The sequence below is a fragment of the Gavialis gangeticus genome, unplaced genomic scaffold (assembly GCF_001723915.1).
Source record: "Gavialis gangeticus isolate Ggan-Ray unplaced genomic scaffold, GavGan_comp1, whole genome shotgun sequence".
In the NCBI taxonomy this organism is placed as follows: domain Eukaryota; kingdom Metazoa; phylum Chordata; order Crocodylia; family Gavialidae; genus Gavialis; species Gavialis gangeticus.
Genome location: NW_017729032.1, coordinates 125,663,211 through 125,680,868, shown reverse-complemented (window position 1 = coordinate 125,680,868; position 17,658 = coordinate 125,663,211). Strand labels below are relative to the sequence as shown.

Here is a 17,658-nt window from a genome sequence, read left to right as displayed (position 1 = left end):
CCTTTATATATACACACACAAAGACACACGTTTTGCCATAGCCAGGACAGTATAACCACACACCATAGAGCATAACCTCAGAGTTGTAAATTTACTTTTTTTATTCACTAACAGATTAAAGAAAAGAAACCCATTTGGGGTAAAAAATTTTGCACTTGACTTTAAATGCAGAGCAGCAGTTTCAGATATTTCTAGCCAACCTTTTAAATACAATCTGGATGCTATAAAGGTTAAATCCACAACAGGACTTACATGCCATTGAAAAAAGCAGGAACTTGTACATGGAATCTCTCTCACCCCTCTGAAAAATTCCTTTGCTATAAGGAGTTGAAGCAGATTTCAGTCTTGCCCAAAGAAGCTCTTATACTTCGTATAAGTAGCTAAATATTCACTGGAGCAGGAACCAAAACAATAAACTTCGCTTCTAAAATTTGTACCTCTAACAAGAAGGACATTGGCCTATTATTTATGTCCTCTGGCCCCACTACTACATTTTGTAACAAGGAGCAATGACTTCCACAGGTAGATTGAGAAAGAGCTGCTCCAGAACATCAACAAGCCAGTGATTATAATAGCAGGAGGTGGGAGCTCAAAGTTAGAGGTCCCCTCTGTGAATCATTTAGAGGGGATCTGAACTGGGTCCATAGCATCAGCTCAGTTTTCTGAATAGAACCTAGAGACCATTGTGAATACAGCCTAAAATAATCTAAGCATTTTGTTTTGGAAACATCAAAAAAATGCATTCTTTCAACACCTTTTCTTTAATTTCTATGGTCAAAACTATTCAGGGAAACAGGCTAACTCACAACTTCAACTGTCCCCAAATGGCATTTATCCATCAAATGGGACACCAAAAGTGTTTCTAGCTGTATATTAGGGCTGTGCAAAATTTAGGCAGGTATTTTGTTTCGAAGCTGTTTCGACGCATTTCGAGCTCGAAACAGCAAAATCGAAATAAAACAAAAGGCTTTGGAACAGCTTAAAAATGAAACGAGGGTACTCAATACGTTTCAAAACTTTCTAAACGTTTTGAGTTTCAAAGCTAGGCTTGCTGCAGCTAAACAGAAACTAAGGAGAGGGAGGGGGAAACAACTGCTCTCTGATAGTGACATCTAGCTCCCTGTTTGATTCCCCAGCTCTCTGATCATTTCCCTAGCTCTTCTCAGGAGGGGATGTGGCCCCTAATCTGCATGCGGGGTTTCGGTAGGCCGCCACTAAAACTGCAGCAGCAGCCTGCTGAAACCCAGCACCTAGGTCCAGGGGCTTGCACCCCCCAGGAAGAGCTGGGGAAAGCAATCAGAGGTTCAGGTTCAGGTCCCTGTACATTCCCCCAGTTCCTGGTTGGATTCCCCAGCTCCCTGATCGCTTCCCCCAACTCTTCACAGGGGGCCACCAGAGCCAGTTGCAATGGGAGAGCTGCGGGCTGGGGGGGCTGTGCTGGGGTCTTCCCTACAAAGCTCAGCTCAGTGGTGGGACAGCCAGTGGCAAAGCCGCTCGGAGCACAGCCCTGGCCCTAAGCACAGCCCTGGCCAGTGGCTCTCCGCTACCTCCAGCCACCAGGCTCACCTCTGTGGGGCTAGCAGAGCCGTTCAGATTGCAGCCCAGCAGTGGGAAGCAGGGAGAGCCAGGACTGTGCTCCAATCAGCTCCACCAGCCCCACGGAGCTCAACCTGCCCTCCCAACGCTGCCACCGAGAGCCAGGAAGAGCCCAATGCCAGAGTCCCGGGAGGGTCGGACGCCGCCTGCCTGTAAGCGATATGAGTTCTGTTTTCAACTGTTTGAGGTGCAGTTTCACAAAAAACTCTGCACCTATCTCCTTGAAACATGGCAGGCTTCATGTCCTCAGAAGGGGCTGCCATCCCTGCAATTTTCATTCAAATCAGGAAAGAAATGACAAAGTTATAAGCATTTGCATGATTCCCCACTATAGCCTATAGGTGAAACGTTAAGACACGTCGAAACAGCAAAAATTTCCACAAAACAAAATGGAACAGTGCTTCGAAACGAAACAGAAGTTGAAACAAAATGGCGCTGTTTCACACAGCCCTGCTATATATACTTTTGCTACATTCTCCAGAGTTCTTTCATCTTCCTTCTTATTTGTAAGAAATCTCCCTTGGCATATTTACAATTTTGCAGTTTACCTTTCATGAAAAGTAAGTTTCAGGAAAATTTTAAAAAATGCTGACACTGAAGTTAAAGAACTGCCACACCAAAGAAGTACTGTCAGAGAGAGTGAGGAAAAGCATAGCAGCTCAGAGCAAGCAGGATTTTTCCTTACTGAAGCATATTTCTGGCCACCCATAGGCAGCTGCGACTCCCTAATGACACAAACTATTTTAAGTAGGTAGTTTACATGAGGTAAAAGATGTGAGCCACTACAGTTATGGAACAGCAGCTCCTTTCCAGGCTTCTCCAGAAGCTCTTCTCAATTGTTTTATTGTTAAAATGGTTAAAAGTCTAGAGCACAGAAAGTTTCCAATTTAGGCTTAATAGAAAATTCTTCAAAACAATACTGGCCCCTGTGATGAACAGTGGGTGAAAGAGATGAGACACCAGGATCAGAGTACTAACATAAATGCATACTCACACACACATCATCTACAACTAAAAAAAACCCCACCACTTCTTCTCTTTCTACCACTATGGGTACATCTACACATTGCCCTACGCTGCTGTAGCAGTGCGTTATGTTGCCGTACGGTGTGCTACGGCAACAAAGTGATCACGCGAACCTACACGTGATCAGCAGCTACACTGCCATAGCAACACGCTCCCCCATTTTACTGAGTAGTTTTGGTGACATACCAGCAAAACCTAACCGTGTGCCATGGACATGGCACAGTACCAGCAAATACTGCGCTGTGCTTTAGTACTTCCAAAAAGAAATACTAAAGCATGACACCATGGCAACATCACTGTATGGTAATATGTAGACCTGCCCTATGTCTTCTTTCTAACAAAGTGTTTTCATGGCTGAAGAACTAGTCCAAAAAGAAAATAATTTAAAGAATTTCAGAAATTCAACAGCTATAGTTAAAAGAGATCTTCAGGAAGTTTTACTGGTCCATTAATAAGCTTCAAGAGGCTGAAAAACATAAGGCTGCATCATTGGACAAAGAAAATAACCTTTTGCATCTAACTACCATATATTGGTACAAAGCTCATCAACTCATCAAGTTACTGAATCACATTTACCATTAAGTATCTTACTGTTATAACTAGAATGCTGGCAATGCTAACAAATGAAACACCCTAAGGCACCGAGCAAATTACAGTTAGAAGAGCTCATGGACCTAATCTCCCAGATGTCTAGGTAAAACCAACAGGCCTGTTTATATTTGTGGCTGGTTGGTTAGTTACATACGTTAAGGGAGTCAATTGCTACATTAAACTGTTTTTGGTAAAAAATGTACTCTGCCTTTAATCTACCATGACCAGGAGGTTACCCTGAAAGCAACGGAAGGAAGGGTGGCCTAAGGAGGTCTCAGCCTGATGAGCGCAAGCAGTCAGGACTTTGAGGTATACATGCGCACACTTATTCCTATTCAGTCAGGGACTAAATGTAGTAGCCCTAGAGAAAAATACCTGCATTGCCAAGCCAACTTTCCCAACAACACTTCAATAAATCCAGAGGAGAAAGACTGAGTTAGTGAGAGAGAGTCCTTTTTCACCACCATACATAGCTGCAACTGCCTATTAAACACTCCCCACCCAGCAGGTTCCTGCTCCTAGCCCTTTCTGCAACATGGTGCAGAGCAGCACCATCTCCAAGCTCCATGAGATGTAGCGAAAGGCAGAATATTTCTTGCTTTCAGCAGTGGAAAAGGAGAGGACCCAATGTGCCAGACTGTTGCATGGAAAACCGGGTACAAAGGTAACCCTAAACAACAGACTAGGATGGAAAAAAGTTATAACCTGATAAACAGAAATTGATGACAAAACTTGAGGGTAGGATCCCCACCACAACTATGGACCAATGGATTCCCCAACTCAGTTCTATGCAAGCAGCCAGGATTTCTACTATGTTGCATCCCCTGGATCCTGCTTGAGAATATGACTTCTAATTAATTTCATGCTGCAGCAGCTATTGTCACGTAGAAAGAGGAGTGATGAAACCTAACTCTCCATAACTTCTAGTTTCAAGTTGGTCCTATTTCCACATATGTATCTACCACCTGCCTTAGCTGTTGCTTGGTACAGACAGGAGCAGTAAAGCATTTAACTGACTGGGTTCAACAGTTCTAAAAGATAACTGCAGGTCCCTGAACAGGAACAGCAAGAGTCTTGTCCTATTCATTATTACACCATGCTGCTGACATAGCAACAGTTGTACCCTAGTAAGAGCTTATAAATTTAAACTTTATAAGGGAGACTGCAACTTCCTACCCTTTGCTTCCATTTGTAAGGTTGCTATCACAATATTAAGTCCTGGACGTTAGCTTTTGCTTGTGTGTGCCTTCTCTGAAATGGGTCAACCAGTATTGTATATTTGCATCTCAAAAAGAGCACTGAAGAACTAGAACAGGCCCAAAGGAGGGAAGAGAATAATCAGCAGCACAGAACAGCTTTTGTGTGCAAAGATAGAAGTTTCTGCCCTTCCTTCTTGAGACCAATTATCTTTTTATCATTTTCATTCCAATTTCATTTTTGAGTTAAACAGTCCTGATTTTTTCTACCTCAACACAGGAAAAAGGGAAACTCAGCAAAACTGAAAGGCTGTAAACTGAAAACTAAAAATGCATAAACTAGACCATGAAACATATTGCTCCAGAAAGCTGAAGACAACACTTTAGCAACATTTAAGAACTACAGGACATTTACATGGATAACATAAATATTCAAAGTGCTAAGTGTTAACATATCTCACAAGAGACATTAAGCTTCCTAACTTCTAATACAAGGGCAGTAATCCCTTACCTTAATCTCCAATTAAAATCTGGTTTACACTGTGAAGTTACCTGCATATGGTGATGTTTTTACACCTTTTTTTCTAAAGAATCTGGTGCTGGCTACTGTTAGGGACAAAACATGAGTCTAGTTGAACCTCAGATTCATAGATTGTCAGGGCCCTGCTGGAAGGAACCTTGCAAGATCATCGGGTCCAGCCCTCCACACTAGGCAGGAAAGACAACCAGGGTCAGGTGACCCCAGTGAGATGACAGTTCAGTCTCCTCTTGAAGATTTCCAGGGTAGGTGATTGCACCACCTCTGGAGGGAGTTTATTCCACAGTCTAGACACCCTAACTGTGAAGAAGTTTTTCCTAGTGTTAAGCCTGAAATGGTCTTCCAGATGTTTGTGGCCATTACTCCTGGTTTTCCCCAAGGGTGTCCTGGTGAATAGTTGTATTCCCCTGGTGTAGCGTTAAGCTGCTACCAAGTCTCCTTTCAGCCTTCTCTTTTTTAGGCTGAAGAGACTCAAGTCCCTCAGGCTTTCCTTGTATGGCTTGCCTTACAAGTCTCTGATCATATGGGCAGGCTCTTCTCTGGACTCTCTTAAGCTTTTCCACATCATTGTTGAAGTGGATGCAGAACTGGATGCACTACTCCAGCTGCAGTCTCACCAATGCTGAGTAAAGTGGAATCACTTCCCTGGTTTTGCTTGAGATGCATCAGTTGATGCATGCCAGAGTACTGTTTGCCCTGATGGCTCATGTTCATACTATGGTCCATTATTACCCCTAGGTCCCTTTCAGTCATGGTGCTAGTCAGTTTGCCGCCACCAATCCTGTAAGTATGTTGGGGATTGTTAGTCTCAAAATGGAGCACTTTACACTTCTCAACATTGAACTTCACCTGGTTCTGATCCGCCCAACTTGCCAGCGTATCGAGGTCCACCTGTCTATTTTCAGGCATAACCACACTTCCCCATAACTTGGTGTCGTCCACAAACTTGGCCAGTGAGCTCTTCACCCCCACATCCAAATCACTGATAAAGATGTTGAAAAGCACCGGACCAAGCACAGACCAAGAACAGCACCAGATCTGATCCTACGTAGTAATTCCTGTATTCCCAAACTGATTAAGTGACTGTTCAAATCTCAAGGGTGTTTCTTAGACCACTTCTGTTCACCCAAGGGATTTTGTAGCCCCATTTCTTCTAACCAATCTTATTCCCTGTGCAGCATTCACGTCTACCCTGGTCTCCCATGCATTCCCCCCACCACCACCCATTTATACCCAATTTATAGACAGTGCCAGCTCATCTTGAAGGTGTAATGGCCATTACAGTGGAGCACAGAATGTGAGAGCAATCCAGAAGGATTTGTCACCACTGGATTTTGTAGTGACAGAAAGCTGAATCTAGTCTAGTTGCAGATTAAATTAAATACAAGACAAATGTAGAACACAATATTCTAAAAGGATACTTCCACATCCGCAACTCAGAGGAGCTATCTCTCTTCTGGATGAATGAAAAAAATCCAGCATGCCATGTGTACTAATTTAACATGATACTATATTAATATACTGGTGAAACAAACATTTGATTTAAGAAAAAAACCTCCATAATATTCAAACTTGACAACAGTTATTAAACAACATTATGCCAGTTTCCACGACCAATGAGTTTCTGTTAACTTATGTTTAAAGAGACAATAAACTTATGATTAAACAATCTTTCATCTGGACATGCACATACATATTTTTGGCTGCACTGTGTGTCAGACCAACCTTGTCTCCCCCCTCCTTCCTTCCCCACCCCCCACTTGCCTCTACCTCTTCCCCACAATGAGGCAGCAGTGGCTCTCTCCCTGCCTGAGGAAGTGGAGCCTGCACAGGCAAATCGCTGCCTGCCCTCTCTGCTGCACAAGCGCAGTTGGCCAAAAGTGTTACGGACAGACAAGACATACAGACAGACACACAGACTAAGCCCTTTATTATATTAGAATGGAGCCAGAATCTTGCCACTAGTACAAGACAGTAAAGTACCTGTAATAAAGCGTAAGGAGTAGGGAAGGGGAGCAGAGTGCTTACAAAGATCAAGTCAAATACTTGCCACTCCTTCCCTCAAAATGAAGATTACATGATGGCCAGGCAGTGAAAAGAACTGTTCACTGGCTGCAACTATTCCCTGTTATTAAGCTTAAAGTTTCCACATTACATTTCAGCCTCCCTTTCCCAATCTCTGACCAAAATCCATTTGTCCAAAACAGACAAATTCCAGCCCATATAATCACTATCAGGAAAAGGAAGACAAAATAGAAAGTAGATTTTTCAAGACTGAATGCAATATCTGGAATGTTGCATATTCAAGGAAATGACCACACGTTAAGTGCCGTCTTAGCACAAAGGCACAAGAGAAAAAGCCAGAACCATGAGGTTTACCAAAGCTATTCTGTATACGATTGCTTTAATTGAAAAACTAGCCAATTGTCAGTCGAGAATGGTGGGGGGGAGGTGGGGCCGGAGTACCACCACCCACCAGCCCGCGTTGCCACCGTTCTGCCTCCAGCCCCGTCCACCCCTCTCACACCATGGTGCCACCACCTCCCAGGTGCAGGGGATGGGGAGGAAGCGGCCACCACACAGCACCCCACACTGCAGGCACTGCGCATCTGGCCATGCACAACCTCCTCCCCACTTGGCTCCCCTCCCTCCCAGTCTCAGGGCCTGATGGCAGAGGACTGCCACTGTGTTCCCCACTCCCCTACCTCCCTGCCGGCTTTTGTCAGGGCCCAGCGGTGGCAGCAAGGTCCCAGTGGGGGGCAATGCCAGCACTGCACCACCAGCACACCACGCTGCCACCTCCCAGAAGCAGAGGGGGTGGGGGGCAAGGGACACTTGCCCCTCTGTCCCCACTCAGCCAGCACCCTGTGCTGCTGCCGCCTCCTGCCTGGAACATTCTTGGAGCACTGATTGGTTGTTTCAGACAACCAATCAGAGGGCAAATAAAGTGTTACAGACCGACAAAGGCTTTTATAATATTAGAATGTCAGCATCAAAATTTTAAGGAACAAAATAACACAACATGGAATATTTTGCAAGAACAGTATGATAGGTATTCACTCTTAGGCTGTGTCCAAAAAAGCGCAGCTGTGTGGTATGTGACCACTGCAGGGGAGCACGGCTTTTTGGGACCCTTTTGGATATCAAGGGGTCAAAAAACCCATGGAGAAAAAAAGCAGAGTAGTGTATGCAGTGGCATCATGCACCACTCAAAGGTGAAGCTTGCCTGGCCAGAGCCATGCTGCAGCTGCCAGCCAGGCTCCATGTGGCAGGATTGGTGCTGCAGCAGCCCCAAGGGGCCCCCTCAAGACCTCAGGTAAGGCTGCTGGGGTGAGCCCAGTGCTGGTCCCAGATTCCCCAAACCCACCCAGGGTAATTTGCCAAGCACCAGACAGCACATGGCACAGACGTTCCCTGGGGACAAATAGCGGCAGCAGAAGGTACACCGCTGCTAGTTGTCCCCAGGGAACCAAATGTCCACACCACGTATGGGCATGGCCTTAGAGCATTAAATTTGTACCATCCCTATTAGCCATTAATACAAATACACTAAATTGTTAAAAATATAAGTACTTTAACTTACCAATGATGTTGGTAATTCAGTAGCATACTTTTCTTCAAGAAGTTTAATTTTTGTTTTTGCTCTGGTTTTTGTGTGTCATACGTCTTTGTGCAAACTGTCTTGCAAGTCTCTTCTTTTTTAAATAAGAACTAAGAGAATTAAACAAGATTTCAGAGAAAAGCGTTTTAAAAACAGTTTGTTCAATACCAAAATCATGCTAGACAAATTCTTTAGATAATACTAAAGAAAACAAATCCTATAGTAATTAGAACATCAAGATTGTATGATTAGATGTTTCAGAGTTCCAGAAGGGAACAACTTTAACTCTAGTATTATGGGGCTTCTATCAAATCAGGACACTACTAATTCTAGGTCGAGACCCCTCAGTTATAACCTACATTCAACAATGACAATAGACTTACTGTACATTTGAACCAGCTCCATGGACCTTACTAATAGCTGCCTGGTCAGTGTTGGTTGGAACTTCCTGGCACAAAGGTTCCTTGGCCTCTAGGGCAGTGCTTATAGCCCACTTAAGCCATTTTCAGGGCGATTCCACATCTCCTGGACAGACACCTAGCTTAAGTTTCCCATTTCTCTGTTCCTGAGCTATAAATAGGATTACAGCTCTGGTATTATGAAAAGAATGTAAAGTATACCTGCTGTAATTTAGACAACCTTCCCTAATATGGAAAGCAAGAATCAGGGGCTAGTTAAGTCCAAGAAAGAAAGAGACAAATAAAAATGTCAAATTACAGAGGAAATAAAGCCTGAACTCTGCAGCATGTCAGAAAATGCCAAGTTGGGCAGGACACTCACCAGCGCCTGATGGAAGTTGCCAGAACTACCTACAGCTTTCAGAGCTGTTGCTTCAACCTCTCTACGAATGGAGGAAGACAATTTTCTTTCAGTTTACACTTAGCTCACGTTCTCAAGATTCCCTTTGCAACCATAATCTTCTAGCTCTTAAACAGATTATGGAGTATAAGGAACAAGCAGAACAGCAAAAATTGTAAAGTACACAAAATAGTGGCAGATTTCCATTACAGATCTTTAACAACAGGAATAGTAGTCATTTTTAGTTTAAAGTTTTATACTGCGAAGAGCCATTTAACAAAAAATACTTTAGCAGAGCACAACCTTATAAGGCGATGGTTCTATCCTCTCTCCAAACAATACTTGACCAAGGTTTTCAGATGGTCGTTTTTCTTCTGGATTTTGGCAAAAATCAAACCTGAATTAGAGAATAAGTAAGTTTTATTAAGGATTGAAATGTAATCTGTAGGACTTTCTTCTCACTCCTTCAAATCCCTGCCATTCAAATCTAAACTAAAAAGTTGTAGCATTTCTTTCAGAGCTTCAGTAATTTCTCCCCCAAACTCTCAAAAAATATAGAAGTAAAGTCCATAACTGTTGATTTAAAAATACTTCTTCAATTATTTCTAAACTCAAATAAACTTAAATTTCAACATTTTAATTATTTGACTAAGTATATTACCATTTTGCATACACGAGGTTTTTTAGCCAGGGATTAAATCAATCATTATATGTTCTACAGCTGCTGCTCCGAAAAGAAAACATACTGGCTGCTTGTTGAAAATACTGCATGAAGTTTCAGATCATGGGAACCAAACTAAAATCCACTGTATTATGCCTTTGTTTACTATTAGATTTGAACAATTCTTTAAAATTTACTAGGCTAAATCCCAATACCTCACACTTGTCCCCTATCAAAACAGAGATGCAACTCCCTTTCAAAACTAACTGCCACAGTACACCACGCACATTTTCCATCAAGTATTAGCTGGTTACAAAACAGACAAGTTAACACTTCATTAAAATAATAGGTGTGAAGGTCACACTTCATTACAACTATTTCCACTCATCTGGCTACACGGCGATTCACACAGCAGCAGTACTCTGATCAATAAAATGATGATTAACACCAGGAAGTAATTTTTTTCTGAATAAGGATATTCTAGACCAGAAAATGTAGGTTACAAAACAGTCAACAGTGGAAACCAGAACAAAATTAGTCACCCTGTAGTTCTAGCAGCTTTCCAGACTTTATTTCTATATACTGTATTATACGAAAATAAGACTTCACCTTTTTTGCAGAAAAAGCTAATGAAGTTTCACATAAAGTCAAGTTTAAAATACTTACGCAGCATATTCATAGGGAAGAACAGATTCCACTGAGTCAAGCCTGTTGACAAACAGCTCTATCTCAGCCTGAAAGAGAGAGACAATTTAGTGTAACTAATTATGTTTATATCATTAGGCATGAATTTGGGTACAAACAGTGTCAAAAAACAAAACCCTGCCTTGGACATTGCATGGTTAGTTTGCACCTGATCAAAATAGATGCAAATACTACAATATCAGGCAGACAGCATTTTGTATCTACTCTGGACCAGTACAACTACATAAAGTACAAAGCGGCAGAGAATCATGCTCAGGAATAGTATCTCTAACCTAGAACTCCAAAACATGTACACTAGTTTAGCCACTTAGTTAAGTCATTGGTAGATCACTAGCACAGGTCACATGTTTCATACAAAGGAAGCAAAGTTTGATTGCATCACAACTTGCACTGACTAAAGTTTTCAAAGTAACATGCATGATTACAGCTGCAGATTGACACTGCTGCCTGCAGTCAAGACTGCCCCAAAATTTTCAGTTGTTTATAGTGAAACCATGGTTTTTGCCAATATCAGCCTTAATATACACTAGGAGGGCTGCTACTGTTTAAGGTGCAGCAGTATATTACAGTAGACGTAAATACAACTCTACCAGCAGTTTTTCTACCCTCAAAGTTCTACCAGCTCCCCGAAACAGCAGAAGCTCTGCTGACAAAAACTGCCTTCTTCTGACAAAATTGTCCACACGTGGAATATTCTGCAACTATTAGGTGTCTTTTTCATACTCTGTAGCCAAAATAGCTCTCCCAGCAGAGGTTTGTAATGCCAAAATGGCCTAACCATTTGGGCTTTTGTTTTCCAAAACCAGAGTTTATTTTAAGTGGAGCATTTGCAGTTTAAACTTAAATTGAACTGCCCATGTTACAAGAATTCTTACTAAAGTTGCATTGAAAAGCTCTAGCACTTCAACACTTTGGCAAAGGGACTTGGAATTGATAAGGAAGTTGTCATTTTTCATCCTGATGAAAAGTCACCTATGCCTAGCCAGACTAGAAGCCTCAGGGAAATGGGAAGGGGAAAAGAAAGAAGAAAACAAACAAACAAACAAACAAACAACAAAATCCACTGGTTTATACAGGTTTATGATACAAGTTAAAATACGGCAACTGAATTATCCGAGGATTCTGTCTGCCCTAACCATACTCCATCCTTTATATATCTCTTATACACTGATTAGACTTCAAATGCTCTAGTAGATTGTCCTCTCCTGTGTTGTAAAGGCTGTCCCTGAGGGCACCCACACTGTGAGGGGTGTACAGCCATGGTAAAATAGAAGGACAGGGAAAGATGATGTGAGGAGGAGCTGAGTGACTATATAGTCATAGAGAAGACAAGTAGAACATTCTCTGACCTCCAGTTCACAAAACCCTTTAAACAGAGGTGGGCAATTATTTCAGGCGGAGGGCCACTTACTGAGTTTTGGCAAGCCATTGACGGCTGCATGACAGGCAGCCAGGGGCAAATAAATACTAATTTTCTAAACTTTTAGGGGCCCCACGGGCCAGATAGAATGGCCTGGCAGGCCGCATCCAGCCCCCGGGCTGCATTTTGCCCACCTCTGCTATAAAACCTGGAATTGAATGCTTGAGTCCTGAATTTCAACATTTCTCTGCTGTCAGCGTATAGCTATGAAAGTTATCGGCAAAATGTGTCGCATCCTTCCTCCAGTGAAATGGTTCTCATTCTTTTTAGACACAAGGCACCATCAGAAAATGCCAACTTTTAGCTTCCATTCATTTCTTGACTTCAAAATTAGAAGAGAGAAATTCTTCTGTTGCAACTAACTCAGAAAGATCGCAATAGGTCAGTATGTTTTGAAAAGATGGATTCCAATTTGAAACCTCTGGGTTTATCTTGCGAACCACGTGGGGGTGTTTGCCCACCTCACATTGCATGGCAATCTGCAGCACTTTTTAAAGGATCCCACAGAACCTGAGGGTGCCATGACTAAAAGGACAGGCAGTCCATATAGACTGGAGGAGGAGGTTGCAATAATTTTGGCCTGAGGGTCACCAAGGAAGTTTTGGTGAGTTGTCACAGACTGGATCAGCACTCCCTGCTCCTCCAATAACAGCTCACCAAAACTCCCTAAGTGCTTCTGCCTGGGGGCCTGATCCTATGCCGTCACCACTTAATAATCCCAGGGTCTCCATGAAGACTGGTCCAGGACCTGTGCAGGCAGGGCCCGCTTGGCCAGGCAGATGGACAGGGCTGTGGGCAGGCAGGGAGTGGTGCCTGGGAGTGGAATGAGCAGGCAGAGCTGGGGCGAGATCTCAGGGTGGTGACATTATGGGGCCAGGGCCTATGGCTGAGCCACAATCTGCTCCCAGCATACCCCTGCCTGCAGAACTGGTGCCCATTACAGGGACATGCAGGCAGCAGATTGTGGCTCTGCCCCAGACACTGCCCTGCGCTGTCACCACCCCACAATTTTGTCCCCAGCCATGGCCCTGCCCATCATGCTCCCAGACACCACTCCCCACCCACCCACAGCCCCATTCCATCCAACTGACTGAGCATGCCCTGCCCACATGGGTCCTGAGCTGGTCTCCATGGAGACTTTGCCTACCCACCCACTCCATCAAGTGCCTCAGCAGGGGGTGCAGGGCAGACAGGCCAGGGTGTCCAGCCAACAGGGCTAGGGCTAGGGCTAGTTCCAGTAGTGGTGACACTGGGCTGAGCCAGGCTGAGGTATCTGCCATGGGCTGGATGGACTCCCTTGGCAGACCAGATCTGGCCTGCAGACCACTTTTGCTAAACTCCAAGGTATGCGCAAATATGTTTTGTGTCTACATTAATAGTTATCTGAGACTGACTTTAAAACATTACGTCTCATGGAGTGCCAACTGAAAGCATTCCACATCACCTTTTCAGGACACAGCTCCGATGTGCTAAATATCTATAGGACCTAGCACATTTGCCAATGATACATATACATATTAAATTGTATTATAGATTATTAATTACTGATGATAGACAACAGTAAAAATAAAAATACAAAAATAGATTTTAGTATTATGAAAAGGCAATTATTGACAGTTTATATTTTACAGGATATCAGGAGGCAGGATGTCACATCATTAATCCTCCATGATAACTGTGGACTGTTTATTCATTCTGTCTGAGTTTACTCCTATATTCTATTTGAGTAGACAGTTACATCAACTACACTTTCATGACAGACGGGCTGCCTCCCTTGTCCTAATGACTCACAGCAGAATTTGAATCAAATGAGTGAAAACAGACATTGCCTTTCATCACCTTTGTCCTGCCATACATTTTTTTTTTTATTCTGGCACAAAGTGACAGCAAATATACATCCATAAGTTTTCTTATGCCAAAATGTGGCCATGAAAAAGGTAGTAAAATTGCACCAGTTTATTGCAGCAGACATCTATTTGCTTTATGATGAGAGAGCACAGGCAGTCAGAGCTACCCACATTCTCCAGCTGCCCCAGGCAGGTGCTTGTGGGGCTTTAGGGGTCATCCTGCGTGCCCTGGGAATTTCTGCTCAGGATTGGGCCCCTCAGGCCATGACAATGCCTGCCCACATTTCTCCTCTTTTAGAGATGTGCCCCTGGCAATTGCTGGGGCAAGTCTGCAAAATCAGGGAAAGTCAAGGCCCCATGCTTCTAGAGACTTGGCCCAGAGATTGCTGAGGGCCCATCTCCACAACTGGAGAAAGGCAGGAAAATCCTGGGACTTGGGACTGCCAATCAGCTGACTGGCAGTCTCAACCCCGGGACTGCACTGGAGTATCTAATATGCTCTGGTGTGGTCCAGGAGCTGTGAGAACTGCATGGGAGTGTCCTGCCTTTCCCCATTTGCAGAGATGTACCCCCAGCAATCTCCAAGAACCCCACAGATTGCCAAGGCGTGAATCACTGGAAGCAAGGAAGAAGTCGCCTGTTGTCCCATAAGATCACCAGGGAGGACAAAGTGACATGCTTCTCCTCACAAAGTGAAATGCCTATCCCAAGATGCATCCTGGCACAGCTGAGCCACTTCCTTTGACAATGTCTTTTTCTAGCCTCAGAGTAAGATTTTGTACATAAAAGAAGAAAAACAACAATCAGGTGCTCAACAGAATGACATGACTCTAAGTCATATTTTTGATGCTTGTTTTCTTGCAGAGTCATGGGCTGGCAGTGTACACCATGTTAAAGTAAAGAATCTAGCAAGTATGAAATAATGACTTTAAGCCCTGGGACATCTAAGACATCAGAACCCTGCAACTGCAGTCAGACTTCCTCTGGTTCCTCTGTCTTTTCTAGTATGAACACCTACCTATTTCATTACAATTTGCACTCCTGTTACCTGCCAAAGCATCGAATAGTGATCCACATTGCCCACACCCACCCAAAAAACAACCTAGCATGGGTTAAACCAAAAAAATCTTATTTTAAAATAACCGATGCACTGCACAAGGTTAAAAACCTGGCTGGCAAACAGAGCTGCAGGGGCCCAAGCAGAATGAACCAAATGTGCCTTTCTTCCTTTAGAAGCAAAGGTCAAAGACAGGGTGAGTGCCACACCCAGACCTAGGGTTTCCCTCTCTCTCCTAGTGAATGAAAGCAACCATTCTCAGCCTTTTTTTAGACTCCAGGAAACCAGAGGGAGCTCTTGGGTAAAAGCCAGCTTAGCTTCAGAGCTGAGAAAAAGAACAGGGCAATTCTCCTGTTGCATAGACCCCAGGGAGGCAGCCGCAGTGGTTACTGGGCAGATGAATTGTAAAGTGAGTCTTCTACTCTATTCAGAGACTTCACCTGGAGTCCTGTGTCCAGTTTTGGGTCCCACACTTCAAGAAAGATATGGGCAGTTTGAAAAGTCCAGCACAGAACAGAAATGATTAGGGGCCTGGGAGGGGAGGCTTATGAGGAAAGGCTGAAAGAACTAGGGTTATGCAGCCTGCAGAAGAGAAGAATGAGTGGATTTAATAGTCTTCAAATACCTGAAAGGCCATTACACAGAGGCTGGAGATTGGCTTTTCTCTGTGGCTGCTGGAGAGACAGGACTAGGACAACAGTCTCAAGCTGCAGCATGGGTAGTTTAGACTACATCAGGGGTAGGCAACCCCCCAGCACAGGTGCCAGATTGTGGCAGATGAAGGCATTTTGCTTGGCATTCACATCTAGGGGCAGGTGGCAGGGAAGGGACATGGGCTCCACTGTCACAATAAATATCGGGCCCCTCATGGCTCCCCCACCTCCTTCCCCGGGCACACCATCTTGCAAGCCAAGGTTGCAGGTGTTTTTGGCACTCTGTCCAAAAGCACTGCTGACCCGTGGGTTAGAGATTAGGAGGAACTTTCTGACTATGAGATAGGGAGGTAAATACAGACTAAAAATACCTGTTTAACCTGTTGTAATTACAGATGTTAAATGATTAATTGGTATGGCAGCCTCCAGGCACCAGCAGGGCACTTCCAGGCCCCTGAGGTGCAGTGGAGACTCAGCGGCTCCCCAGGGCTATGCCTCACCACAGGGGCAGGGGAGAGAAGGGCCTCTCCAGACCTGGCCCAGGTGGGGCTGAGTCAGCAGCACGGCCCCCTTACCTCCACCTTGCTCCTGCCAGGGCCTGCAACCCTACAGAAACAATGGACGGTGCCACATCCAGCGCCCAGACTGCTTGTGGCAGACAGCAGGAAGGTTGTAAGCAGCTGTACCCGGCCCCCGGTTGCCCCTCCCCTTTTTCTGACTCCTCCCACCCCCTCAGTGCAGCTTCCCTGCCCCGCCGCAAACGATAACGGTTCACGTTCAGCCCCACCCCCTCGCTTCGGCTAACCGTTGAACCCGTCCCGGCCGTTTCAGCGGACACGGGAACGGAGCAGGGGCAATAGCGGTGTGCTCCAGCAGCTGGCCCCAGCCCGCGGGGACGCCCTGGGCCGGGGCTCCGCGGCGCCCGGGGACAGGTTGCCAGAGCCGCGCACACAGGGCGGCGCCAGGCCCGGGGCCGAGCGAGGGGCGCGCACCTTGCAGTCGGCCGTCTCCTTGCTCTTCTCGCAGAAGTTGACGGGCGCCAGGCCCGGCAGGTAGAAGGCCCCGGCGCGGGGGGCGGCGGCCACCAGCAGCACAGCCACCAGCAGCGCCCGCGGCAGCAACATGGCGGTGGCGGCGGCTGCGCTCGGGCTCGCCTGCGCTGGAGCGGGCCCAGGGGCAGCGGTCACGGTGGGCGCTCTCCGCGCGGTTCCTCCGGCCGCTTGTTCCGGTCTCTCAGCCTCAGACACGTCACCCGGCACCGACCTCCCAGCACCCCATGCGCCGCGCCATGGATCCACTTCCGGGTTGGCCCGGCGCCTCTGGTTGCCATAGAAACGGGGGCGCGGCGCTCTGCAGCCTCGTTTCCCTTCATTCCCCTCCCCCACGCAACACGGAAAGAGGCGATGCTGCCGCCTGCGTTCCTCTTCTCGCACCTGAAATAAAGCAACCAAGTTAAATATTAATTTGAAGTAATCAGAACTCTCCAGGAGGTGATATCCTGGTTGTCTCTGATTTAACAAAAAATCCACAATCTTCGGATTAAAATAAAGTTATCCCACATCGGTTCCTTAGGTAGATGTGATCTTTTATTAGACCAACTGGGTAATTGGAAAAAAGGCACAGGGAGTGTCTGCTGGTCTGAGATACCAAGAAATGAGACAAACTAAAGGTGTGGCAGGATGTCAGTGAGAGTGTAAATAGGTAGAAATTAGGAAAACAAAAGGTAAAGGAAGGGAAGGGTGAAAAAAGCAGAGGGAAAGAAAGCCAAAGGTGAGTAAGAGGAGACTCTACAGTGGTGGTGTTTCAAGGTGGAAAAGAGGCTGTCTGTGAAAAAGGAAATAGCTGGAAATTAGAAAGACAAAAGGCAGAAAAGTTGGGTGGGAGAAGGGTGGGGGAAGAAAAGTGCAAGAGATCAGGTCTGGCAGGTATCTGGTGAATCATGTCAGCCAGGTTGTAATGTGTCATAAAT

General features: G+C 45.2%; 1 protein-coding gene across 1 annotated transcript in view; it reads right to left on the bottom strand.

The window, feature by feature from the left end:
- TM9SF2 (transmembrane 9 superfamily member 2) overlaps positions 1 to 16,842 on the bottom strand; it is a 61,616-nt gene extending 44,774 nt beyond the window's left edge. The window contains exons 1-4 of the mRNA XM_019524894.1: positions 16,682 to 16,842; positions 10,674 to 10,741; positions 9,650 to 9,743; positions 8,531 to 8,658 (exon numbers count right to left, since the gene is read on the bottom strand). Coding sequence (XP_019380439.1) covers positions 8,531 to 8,658; positions 9,650 to 9,743; positions 10,674 to 10,741; positions 16,682 to 16,813 — 422 coding nt within the window. The 5' untranslated portion in view covers positions 16,814 to 16,842. The remainder of the gene's footprint in view (positions 1 to 8,530; positions 8,659 to 9,649; positions 9,744 to 10,673; positions 10,742 to 16,681) is intronic.
- Between the last annotated feature and the right edge of the window lie 816 nt (positions 16,843 to 17,658).